This window comes from Neomonachus schauinslandi, chromosome 4, assembly GCF_002201575.2.
Source record: "Neomonachus schauinslandi chromosome 4, ASM220157v2, whole genome shotgun sequence".
NCBI classification, from domain to species: Eukaryota; Metazoa; Chordata; class Mammalia; order Carnivora; family Phocidae; genus Neomonachus; species Neomonachus schauinslandi.
Window position 1 is genome coordinate 187,610,686 of NC_058406.1, and position 11,670 is coordinate 187,622,355.

At 66.9% G+C, this 11,670-nt stretch overlaps 1 protein-coding gene across 12 annotated transcripts in view; it reads left to right on the top strand.

Annotated features, from left to right (window-relative positions):
• Positions 1 to 11,640, top strand: part of MROH1 (maestro heat like repeat family member 1) — a 67,113-nt gene extending 55,473 nt beyond the window's left edge. For 7 of the 12 annotated variants that reach the window (XM_021688852.2, XM_021688844.2, XM_021688848.2 and 4 more), the window contains 11 exons: positions 2,537 to 2,691; positions 5,349 to 5,514; positions 6,051 to 6,247; positions 8,553 to 8,690; positions 8,963 to 9,077; positions 9,342 to 9,488; positions 9,629 to 9,817; positions 10,111 to 10,470; positions 10,551 to 10,653; positions 10,735 to 10,800; positions 11,269 to 11,640. In XM_021688852.2, the coding sequence (XP_021544527.1) occupies positions 2,537 to 2,691; positions 5,349 to 5,514; positions 6,051 to 6,247; positions 8,553 to 8,690; positions 8,963 to 9,077; positions 9,342 to 9,488; positions 9,629 to 9,817; positions 10,111 to 10,470; positions 10,551 to 10,653; positions 10,735 to 10,800; positions 11,269 to 11,354 (1,722 nt within the window). In that variant the 3' untranslated portion in view covers positions 11,355 to 11,640. Of the gene's footprint in view, positions 1 to 2,536; positions 2,692 to 5,348; positions 5,515 to 6,050; positions 6,248 to 6,984; positions 8,691 to 8,962; positions 9,078 to 9,341; positions 9,489 to 9,628; positions 9,818 to 10,019; positions 10,471 to 10,550; positions 10,654 to 10,734; positions 10,801 to 11,268 lie in introns of those variants that run through there. The other 5 variants (XM_021688849.2, XM_021688850.2, XR_002480243.1 and 2 more) reach the window with 4 other exon arrangements.
• Positions 11,641 to 11,670: the final 30 nt, after the last annotated feature.

Below are 11,670 nucleotides of genomic sequence, written 5' to 3' on the forward strand. Positions count from 1 at the left end.
CCATCCTGCTGGGTGTGAGGTGGTACTTCCTAATGGTTTTGACGGGGCGCCATCCGCAGGCTCCTAACCTCGTGGTGGTGGAAGTCGGAGAAGGGCCTTCTGTGGGTCGCAGGGAATGTGCAGGGGAAGCCAAGGGAACAGGACAGACTGGACTCACATGACATGGGGCTAGTGGCAATGCTGACCCTGCGGTAGAGTCACCCGTGGCCCGGCGGCTCTTCTCCAAGGCCTTTGCCAAGAGAGGTGGAAACAGACGTCCACATGAAGACTCTAGACGCTCACAGCAGCGTTATCCATAATGGCCAAAAAATGGACACAACCCAAACGTCTGTCAATAAACAAATAAAATGTGTCCTACCCATACACCGAACGACGATTCGGCAAACCGAGAGGAGTGAAGCCCTGAAACACATGACATGTGGATGAACCCTGAAAACGTGGTGCAAGATGAAAGAAACGAGTCACCAAAGGCCACACGGTGTGTGAGTCCATTGCTCTGGCGTCCAGAACAGGCGAGTCCATGGGGACGGACAGACGGTGGGCTGGTGGCCGCCAGGGGCGGGGAGGGGTGGCTAATGATATGAGGTTTCTTTGGGGGGTGATGGAAATGTTCTCGGATGGTGGTGATGGTTGCACAACCCTGTGAACACCGTAAAGACCACTGAGTTGCACACACAGCGGGTGGGCTCTGTGTGAAGAAACCACGGAGCAGGAGAGCGCGAGAAGGCGTGGGGCTGGTAAAGGTGAGACAGGAACAGCCTGGAAGGTATAGGGCGTGCAGGCCAAGCCCCACATGGTGGGCCATCGGAACGCTGACCCCCCATCCTGGGACAGGACAGGCCCGGCTCACCGGTGCCGACCCCGGGCTGGGAGCCTCCCCAGCCCCACCCCGGGACCTGCCGCCATGTACTCCAGGGCTCTAGCTGCTGAACAAAATATGTAGAACCAAGGAAAACATCAGAGAAGGTAGATAAACCCACTGAAACAATTCAAAGGAAATACCTCTGACAAGCAGAGAACCAACATCCAAAGTGAGCAAAGGAAGAGAAGCAGCTTGCTCCCGTGTGCTGGAGAGCCCACCCCGAAGCCACCAGACTCGCCAACATGACCGTGGGAGGGATGCAAAAGTCAGGTGGACTGACAGCCACAGTCGCAGCCGAGAGCGTGTGCGAGGCGCGTGTCCGGGCCAAGAGCCCCGGAGAACGGAGCGTGTTCAGCAGTGAGCTCGGATGGGAGGTCCTGTGGACGTGACCGCACCCAGCGGGTGTGGGAAACACCCTCCTGGCTCAACACGTCCTCACTGCCGTCCTCACTGCTGGAACTCCCCTCGGCTGGCGTGTAGAGGACGCGGTTTCCTGTGGCAACTGGCGGCTCCCGTGGACCTGGGGCGGGGCCGGGCGGGGGGCCCCAGCTGGTGGGGCATAGGAGGCAGAGAGGGCCAGGTCAGTGGGAGGACGACCCTGGCGTGAGTGTGCTGCTTCACAGGCTGCTAATCCACTTTCTGTACCCACAAGTCCTTTGAGAAATGGCAATGACAGCCCCCGCCCCCCGCGGCCCAGGTAGGGACCTGTGCCCCCCCGACCCAGGCACATGGCCTCCCATGCCCTCTCCCCAGCCTTGTCCCCAACATGCCGTTGCAAGATGCTCCACCGCACAAGCACGCGTGGGCCTGGCCTGGAACGTTCCACCGTCAGAGCCGTGGCCAGGCCCTTCCTGCTGCTCCTGCCGCCCGGGCGTCCAGGGGGTGGTGGCGCACACGTCTGCTGGCTGCCCCCCTGTGCCTGCAGCTGTCTGGTCTGCTGTCCTCTCAGGCTGGCTCCGGCAGCCGCGGATCGCGGTGCGGGGGGCCGGCACCCCCTCCCCGTGGGCCCAGGGACCCACGGTGATGCCATGCCCAGAATAGGACTAGGGTGGGCCCGAGGCACAGGCTGCCTGCAGTCGCACCCTGCCCGCCCCTTCTTGTACCCGATGGCCCCTCTGGCTTCTGGGACGACAGCAGCCTGCCCGCCCTGCCCAGCCATGGCCCAAGAACCAGTGTCCGCTTCCTGGTCCTCCCTGCCTTGGCGCACCGCTCACCTCCTCCTCGCCGGGCGAGGGCGGCTGTGTGTGCCGTCCCAGGGGCCAGAGGCCGGTTTCCCTTCCCCGGGGGGGGTGAGGGCCCCGCAGGGGCTGGTGGCCTCCATGCGCACCCCACTGGCCGCCGCCTCCCGTGCCCTGCGTGCCCCCAGACCACTGCCCCGTGCGCACGTCGTGCCCCCTCCACCCCTGGCGGGCCTCTCGGGTGCTGTCACTTCCCACGTGGAATCTCGGTCCTCGGGCCAGGACCACGGCGTCTCCGCCCGGGGGCGCCAGCCTCTCGCCTTCTCCCTTTGGTCTGGTGGCCAGCATTGATCTGTGGGGCTTCCCTCCCCATGACCCCGGCGAGTGGGGCTCACAGCCAGCCGCCCTCCGCAGGCCCCCTGCTCTGGTGGCGCTGGAATGGCTCTCGCTGTGGGTGTGTGCCCGGGGCCTGACCTCCGTGGCCCCTTGCCCGCAGGTGCCCGAGATCGTGAGCGTGCTCCGCTCAAAGCTGCAGGAGGCACGGGAAGAGTACGTCCTGCAGGCGGCACAGCACAGCGTGTACCTCCTAGCGTCCCAGCACTGTGCCGCCGTGGTGTCCAGCCTCCTGGGCAGCCCGCTGCCCTTTGACAGGTACGTGGCACCTGCCGGCCTGCCGGGGGGCGGGATGGGACTCCGCTGCCGGGGCTCCAAGCCAAGGCCCGGCCCAGACACAGGACCTGAGGGTCCCGCCTGTTGCTAGCCCCCTCCTGCATTCTGTGCCCCAGCTTGCCCTCTGCGGGGCACGTGCCATCGTGTGTGAGCAGACCCCCTCCTCCGCTGGGGAAGGGTCCCCCCGCTTGCACTCCCAGCGCCCGAGTTTCTGCCAGCAACCCTCAAAGGAGAGGGTCTCTCTCTGCCCGAGGCCTGTGCCCTGGGCCCGCCGTCGCTGTTGGGCGAGGTCTCTGACCTCCCATGCTGGGCTCCTCGCCTGCCCCATGCGGTGGTCCGCGCAGCCCCCTACCCCAGCCGGCAGGTGCTGTCCGTCTGCACCGTGCGCGCTTCTCTCCCTGACGCGCGTCGGCTGGGTCTTTGCTGAGGCTCTTGGAGGTGTGCACCTGGTCAGGACGCCGCTCTTCCTCGCGGGCGCCTCCGGCCTCAGGGTAGCTCTTCTAACGTCCTGTCCCCATCGACCTTTCTTTGTCCACCTGGCCTTCCGGCGTAAATGGCTGCATTTCACCGCTGTTGGGGCGGGAGTCCAGCCCCCGCCTGGGACTTCTCTGTCTCCCGTCTTCTTTCTTGATCTTTCTTGTCTCTCTTGAGCTTATCAGGGCCTTTTTTATGAATTTATTTTCCCCTGAATCAGTTCGGAAGTCGTACCCGCTGTTTCTGTTCTTCTAGCAGCTGCCCTGAGAGTGACCCCGTGTGCGCAGAGCCCGGCTCACGAGCACCTCCCTTCGGGCGGCCTGGGCCTTGGCACGTGGGGCTCCCCCCGCCCCTCCTCACGGACACGGAAGGGTCTGGCTGTGGCCGGCGGCCTGTCAGGAGCGCCGCGCCCGTGTGCACCACCGCTTGGCTCTCCGCTCCTCCCTTTGCTTCTCCTTTCACGGAGGCCCCAGATGGGGGCAGGGAAGGTGTCCACCCCCCAGTAGTGCCCGTGTGCCCCTTGCTTGAAACTCCCTGGTGTCCCACCGTCTGACTGCGGCCACCAGACATGCGCTTGGCTCCATCTTGAACTCCGATAATAGAATCAGTGTAGAAAGGGTCACCCGGCAGTCTTCTGGCTTCCTTGACAAAGCGCTCTGTCGGGGGTGCACATGTTGCGGGGTCGCTGCAGGCAGCTCCCACCCCCGTTTATGCCCAGGAGCGAAACTGTCCCAGCCCAGGGGTCTGCACGCTGCAGCCGTGGGCCAGATCCGGCCAGCCACCTGTTTTTGTCCAAACTGTGAGCTCACGATGGGCTTTAAACTTACGAGTGGTTAGGAAAGAAAACAGTACTACTTCATGAGTCGTGAAAATCATACGTAATTAAAATCTGTCCGTAAGCAAAGTTATTGGAACACGGCGCGCCCGTTTGCTTCCACGTCGGTGTCTCTGGTCGCTTTTGCTCAACAAGGGCAGAGCGACGGGTCCACGGAGGCCACGTGTCCGGGGTCAGAAGTGTGTGGTTCCCCGGCCTGGGTGCAGGTGGACGGTGGATGGGGCTCCCCAGCAGCCAGGCCCCGTGCCTCCCCCGTGTCCCCATCAACGCGGCACATCCTCACCTCCTGCTGGGCCCCCACACCGCGCTGCTGGGGGCGGTGCCCATGGCATGTGTCACTTTCCTTCAGCTGCAGTCAGTCCCCCGGCATGTCCTCGGTGAGGGTCTGCAGGCTCCACCATTCGCCCGGGTGCTCTCCTTGCATGCTCCCTAGAGTCGGGATTCTAGTTTGGCAGGTCCCTCCGTGCGCGGAAGGTGACACGTCGCTGTCTCCAGGCTCCTGCAAGTTCTGAAGGGCGGGCGGGGGGCCAGGGCCAGCTAGCCGCTGGGCCGCTTGAGTCCATGGGCGTCTGTCGTCAGTCCTGCACACTTCCCAGCCTCTTCCTCTTGGAGCCTCTCCATCCCCTGCTTCACCTCTCCGTCCCTCACGGCTCTTGCGCTGAGTTCGAGAGGACTTGTTCCTGTCACTCTCCCCTTCGTCGTGAGCGCAGGTGCGCTGAGGTGGCCCCAGATTCCCGGTCTCCTTTCTGAAGGGTTGCAGCTGCTTTCACAGTTGCTTATCGATTCTTAGAATCTCCAGTTCCCACTAGATGTTTGAAGCGTGTCGTTTCACCGCGAGCACATGAAGCGGGGTCGCGGGCGCCTGGGCGGCTCAGGTCATGTTCCCAGCTCATCAGAGAGTCTGCTTCTCCCTCTCCCACTCCCCCTGCTTGTGTTCCCTCTCTCGCTGTGTCTCTCTCTGTCAAAATAAATAAATAAATCTTTTTAAAGATTTTATTTAAAGATTTATTTAAGATTTAAAATCTTAAAAAAAAGGGTCGCGCTCACAGGGCCTGGTTCGCACGGTTCACTCTGGCCGTGTGCTTCTGGCGGCTCCCAGGGGCCCAGGGGCCCAGGGCCCGTGTGCAGGCCGCGACGGTTCCGCCTGCCCTCTGTTGCTGGCCCCTCGGCTCCCAGACTCCCGGGGGTCAGGGTGCTGTTTCCTGGCCAGGGTGCGAGGTCAGGGTGCTGTTTCCTGGCCGGCTGGGGTGGAGGCTCGTGGGCGCGTCCGGGGGACGTGGCGTGGCGCCGGCGGTGGCCTGGAGGTGACTGGCCTTCCACCCCGCTCCAGCCACACCTGTATCCTGTGGCGGGCGCTGGCCGTGGAGCCCGGCCTCACCACGCAGGTCCTGGGGCTGCTCCTGGAGAAGATGAGCAGGGACGTGCCGTTCAAGGAGACCCGGGCCTTCCTGCTTAGCAGCTCTCCGGGCCGCGTGGCCACGCTGCTGCCCCTTGCGGTGAGTGGGGCCCCACGCAGCCTTCTCCCTGCTTGTTGCGCAGGCCGGTGAGGGGCCGTGTTGCTGCTGGTGGGAGGAGCCCTCCGGTGGCCTGGGCGCCACCCCTCAGGCACCTGGCAGCCCACGGGGGTGCCGGAGCCAGCCCCGCTTGGAGCCCGGCTCGTAAAGGCCCCACAGGTGTTGGTCCCCAAGGGAAACGACTCCGTTTCATCCTGCGGAAAAAAAGTAAGCCTGGCTTGGCAACGTTTCCAGCAGTAAAGCAGCTGTGAGAATTTCCTCCTCCTCCTGCTGTGGAACTCAGCGCAGATGGTGGGGGGCCTGTCCCCGGGGGGGGTCACACTGCCCTTGTGGCGGCCTCCTGGCCTCCTGCCCCTGACGGCCAAGCCGGGCTGCGGCCCCGGGGCCGAGAGCTCCACGCACGGGGGTGCATGCCCGCAGGGGCTGCGGGCTGGTCCGGTTTTGGGGTGCAGGGCCCCAGCCTTCACCACGGCCGGCCCCCGGGGGAGGGGTGAGCCTGAAGCGGCCCCTGTCCCCAGGCCACGTGTGCTCTGTGTGAGGTCATGAGCGTGCTGGCGTCCGGGCCCGCGGTGCTTGAACTCTACCCGCAGCTGTTCACGGCTCTCCTGCTGCGCGTCGGCTGCACGGTGGGCGTCGTGCTGCCGCGGACGCTGCAGGCCAAGGAGAGAAGGAGCGCGGGCTCCGCTCCGGCCCCCAGGAGCCTCGAGCCCTGCAGGTAACCGGGTCCTCGCCTGCTGCCCCCAGCACTGCTGCGTGTGAGCGTGTGCGAGGCTGCCCGGCACCCTCCCGGCGGCGAGGGACGGGACGGGACGGGACAGGACAGGAGGGGCGGGCCAGGCACTGGGGGCTTGGCTCAGGAGCCACTTCGTGCCTGGGGCGCTGGCACCTCCCCCCTTGATGATGCCCCAGGTCGCGCGGGTCTGGGATGGGGGCTGGGGGGGAGGCAGTTCCTCTCCGTGGGGTGGTGCTGGCTTCCGGCAGGCCTGCGGGGGCTCGTGCGACACTCAGGTAGGTCCAGTCCTGCCTCCTTTTGAAGATGGAGCTGTGGGGAGTGTTTGGGGTGCAGGTGGGGTGAGCCCCCACCTGCAGCCCCGCGTCCTCCACCCCATCAGGGCCGCACCTTCAGACAGAAGTTTCCTGCGAGGCGGGCAGACCCCCAGCCGTGCGGGGAGGGCTTGGCACCAGCCCCACAGCGCCGGCCTGTGCAGCCACCCTCCCTCGCAGCTCCTGCTGGGGTTTGGATCCTTGTGGTCTCTGCCAAGTGGGCCCTGGGTCCTGGGGCGGCGCTTGAGGGGAGCTGGTAGGCAGAGCTTCGGCAGCTGAGGCATCGGCCTGCCCGTCCTGGGCCTGCCGTGGAGGCACCTCAGGGCTCCAGACAACTGCCCGGGGCCACAGGGCGACAGAGGAAGCCCGAGTGACGATGAGCTCAGGCTGCCTCCCCACGCGTTGCAGGCCAGCGGGGTCAGAAGCGGCCCTCGGTGGGGGACAGACAGCATCCGCCCGCCCCCTCCCCACCGCGGAGCCACCGCTCACACACCGTCTGGCAGAGGCCGCTCTCCAGAGTCGCCTGGTCCTGCACAGACCACGTGGAAAATGTGAATGGACTGGCAGATGCCACCGGCCCGGCCCTGGGCCTTGCACGCTGACTCCCCTCCATGGCCTGGGAGCTGTAGGGCTACAGGCCCCAAAACCCCACCAAGGGTCCCCAGCTGCCACCCCTGAGCTGAGACGTGTGCAGGGCCAGGGACGGGTCTAGAAGTGGGACCACAGGAAAGGCCACATCTGTAAGAATCCTGGGCAGCAGGGTGGACAGGCCAGGGAGGCACCCTTATCTAAACCGTTGACGTGCTTCTCGGCCACACCTGCATCTCCGAACGTCAGACTTGTCCTGACGCCAGAAATGGCCCTAAACGAGCCGTCTCGGTCACAGGTAGAGCACCTGCCGCCAGCGGAGCACCCCAACGCTGAGGCCGGGACCCGGCTGGGTCACATGCGCTGCCCCGGGGCGGGGTCTCGTGTGTGAGGTGGCCACACGGGGGGAGGTCAGCGCCAGGGCAGAGGTGCTGTGGCCCCAGGGCCCCCTGTGTGTGGTCCCACAGCCCTGGTGAGCGTGCTTTGGGCCCCAGGCTTTGCTGAGGTTCTGCCGGGTGCCGGGCCGATGCTTGCTGTCCCCCGAGAGCCAGGCCTGTGGGGTCCCGCCCCCTTACAGCCCCGAACGCTTCTGCCTGAGCTGGGGGAGAGGCAGATGCTAAATCCCAGCTGGGCCCTGGCGCCTCCGGCCCCTCCTGCGAGGCAGACAGGAGAAGCAGGTGCCTGCAGGGCTGGGTGAGGGCGGCGGGTACGGCCGCACCTGCCGTCCCACCCGTGCCGGAGCCTGTAGAGGGCGCTGGGCGCGCCCCACCAGCTGCCCCAGCTCCTGGCCCCACCCTGGCCCCTGGGCATGGGGGGGTGTCTTCCTCACCTGCCCAGAGCCCCATCTGCCATCCCTTCCCTGGGCTCTGGGGTCTCCCGGGGAGGGTATGGCTGTGCACGTGTGAGTGGGGGCTTCTGAGGTGCAGAACAGACTGCATGGGGGCCCACCGCCCTCGGGTGCCTGGACCCTGGGACCCTGCTCCACCAGCCGCCCACATCGGGTGCCCCCTTGATGATGCCCCAGGTCGCGCGGGAGGCGCTCGTCCAAAGGCCCCGCACAAGTCAGACCCTGACCTGCCTTTGGCTTCGCTTTTTTTTGACAACTTTCTATGTTCCTTTTTTTTCATTTCTTATTTTAATTACATGGAGGTCTTCGAGGCAAGTGAAATACCTGTAGGTCGTTACCCTCACAGTGCTGTGGGGCCTTGGGGACACTGCCTGCAGCGAGCCCCCACCGGCCCGTCGTGGGGGGAGGGGTGGCCAGAGGGTCCAAAGCCGCCTCGTGGTGCCCAGCTTGAGAGGAGAGCGCCCAAGGGCCCCCCGGAGGGTGCTGCTGGCAGGGCACAGGCCAGGCAGCCCCCCGGATCCATGCCCGTGTGTCCCCGCAGCTCTGCCGTGGATGCTCTGCAGGCCATGCTGCTTCGGGGCGGCAACGAGGAGGTGGTGCAGCGCATGGAGCTGGAGGGAGGCTGGCGGCTGCTCGGGACCTCGGCGGGGCACGAGGAGGGGGTCGCCCGGCTGGCCAGGTTCAGTTCGGGCCATGTTTGGGGCCCTGGGACCCTCAGGGGCACGTGGGAGGCTACCGGAGGCGGCCGTGGGGTCCGGCTGTGTTGCCGATTTGGGGGCAGGGGGCGGGGGCCTTTATGGAGGCCTGGTGAGGTGGCCGAGGAGGGCTTGGCGGCCGGATGGGAGGCAGGGGCAGCCCTCACGTCCACGTGGGAGTTGGCTTGGGGGGGGGGGGCTGCGGGGCAGCCCGAGGCCCCAGCACTCACACTGTGCGGCTGGCCCCCTTCCCTAGTGCCATGGCCAAGTTTGCCGGCCCCCGGCTGCCCCTGGTGATGAAGGAGCTCGTGTGCACACAGAGCAGCGTGTATGAGATCCAGCGGGTCACCTCCACGGGATTCCTGGCCGAGGTAGTGGCCTGCCGCGGGGCCTGGGGGGCGGGGGACGCCCAGTGGGGGGAGGCCTCGGCTGTGCCGTCCATGCTGGGTCCTCCGCGGGGGCCCCAAGCCTCCCTTGGCAGCCCCCCTGTGGCTGACAGTGCCAAAACCTGCCCAAAACGTGGCCGGGGTCAGGAGTCGGAGAGAACAGGGCCTCTGCCACGTCCGACTGGGCCAGGGTGGGGACAGGCCCCTGGGGTCAGAGGCAGGGGGCGGTCACAGCTCCTCTGCCTCCAGCTGCTCAGCAGCAGCGTCGCGGATGACCTGCTGCTGCTGGAGCCGCTGCTGCACAACTTGGCGGCCCGGCAGAAGGACCCGTGTGCCAGCGTGCGGCGGCTGGTGCTCCGAGGCCTGGCCAACATTGCTTCTGGCTCCCCGGACAAGGTGAGTGGGCCGGCCCCGCGGGGGCACGGCCGGGAGCGCTGGGTGGGCGGTGGGCACGGGCGTGGCCCAGTGGGCGGCACCATGGGGGCAGGGCTCCGCGCCCTGGGGACACAGCTGAGGGCACCCCCCTCCCCCACCAGGTGCGGGCCCACGGCCCCCAGCTCCTGACAGCTGTGATCGGCGGGCTGGACGACAGGGACGACCCTCACAGCCTGGTGGCCCTGGAGGCCATGGTGGGCCTTGCAAGGCTGTTGGACCTGGTGGAGCCCCAGGACCTGCGCCCCTTGCTGCTGCATGTCGCCATCCGTATCCGGCCCTTCTTCGACAGCGTAGGCTGGCCCGGGCATGGGGGCACCGAGAGGCCTGGCCGCACCCCCCGCCCCGAGCCTCGGAGCCCCGGCTCTACCCTGCTCCCTGGGCCCCGCCCCCGCAGACCCTCTGGCGTGGGGGGCTGGGGTCCTGGCCTCGAGCTGCCCCAGCGCCCCCTGGCACCGCCCCCGTCTCGTGAGGGCTCGTTCCTTCCCTCCCCAGGTGCCCAAGACACAGGGACGAGGAGGGTGGCGCAGGGAAGGGGCCCGAGGCCGCACTGGCTGACCCCGGCCCCTCCACCCCCACCCGCCAGGAGAAGATGGAGCTCCGTTCCGCCTCCATCCGCCTCTTCGGGCACCTGAACAAGGCCTGCCACGGGGGCTGTGCGGACGCGTTCCTGGAGCAGGTGGTTGGCGGGCTGGTGCCCCTGCTGCTGCACCTGCGGGACCCCCAGGCCCCCGTGACCAGCGTGAGTCTCCAAAGGGCACGGGTGGGCCAGGCCCGGCTCAAGCAGGGGGGCTCACCGGATGTCCCACAGGCCTGCAGGTTCGCCCTGCGCATGAGCGGCCCCAACCTCAAGTGTGAGCAGCTGGCGGCCGCCCTGCAGCAGCACCTCCAGGACGGGCGGGGCCTGCACTTCGGAGAGTTCCTCAACGGCACCTGCAAGCTCCTGGTGAGGCCCGCAGCCTGGGGGGCGGGGCGGGGCGGGGCGGGGCGGGGCGGGCCTGCCCGGGGCTCACGGCCTCTCTGCAGATGCACCACTTCCCAGACCTGCTGGGCCGCCTGGTGAGCACCAGCCTGTTCTACTTCAAGAGCAGCTGGGAGGATGTCCGCGCTGCCGCCCCCATGCTCACAGGTGAGCGGCGCCCCTCGGGCCCCTTCTACCTGCGCTGGACCCCGCCCCCGCCCCTTCCCCTGACCCCGCCCCTGCCCACAGGGTTCCTGGTGCTGCACGTGGAGGCCGAGCACCGGCCACAGGTGGACCTGGAGCAGCTCACGACAGGTGAGCCCCGGGCACGTCCCCGCCCCCACCCCCCAACCTGTCGGGCTGCATGGGGCCTCACTGACCTGTGGGCACCGGGGGGGACTAAGTGATTTTCCTGGATTTCAAGGATTTTTCCCCTGTCACTGGTGACCTCATCGTCTCTAGTAATTCACGGAAACTTCTTAACTGTTCCAAAAGAGCTTAAAAAACACTAAAAAAGGAAAAACTATCTTTCCGTTGGCTCCCAGGCGCTCCCGGCAGAGGCCTGTCTTAGGAGGGCGGTGGGCGGGTGGCCCCCGCACAGGGCGGGAGGGGGGGTGCACCATGGGGTCCTGGCCCCCCAGGCGCGGTGCACGGGGCGAGGATGGGCGCAGCGCGAGCTGAGGCTGGGTGGCGGGGTGTTGGCAGGGGCCCCGGGCTCAGGCCGCTCTCCAGAGGGCGCGCAGGCAGTCCGTGGCAGCGGCCCCCTGCCCCCCTGCCCCCCAGCGCTCCAGCTGCTGCTCAAGGACCCAGCCCCCCTGGTGCGCATGAAGGCCGCCGAGACGCTGGGCCGCCTGGTGAAGTTCGCCTGAGGCTCCCACAGCAGCACCATCCCTACAAGCGGCAGGGGCCTGGGCCTGAACCCCAAGATGGGGCCCTGAGGGGCCCCCTGCCCGAGACGGAGCGGGGAGCTGCCGGCGCCCCTGCCACGAGTCGAACGCCTGCCCTTCTGGAGGAGGCCGCTGGAGGCCACTGTGGGGGGCGGGGGGCAAGCTGCTGTACCCCCCACTCCCGTTTCCAATAAAGCCATTGGCTCCTCAGCAGGTGACTTGAGAGTGCAAGGACCTAGCCTATCCGTGGGGGGCAGGGCAGCCAGGAGCCGCTGCATCCCGTTTAGGAAGGCCCCAC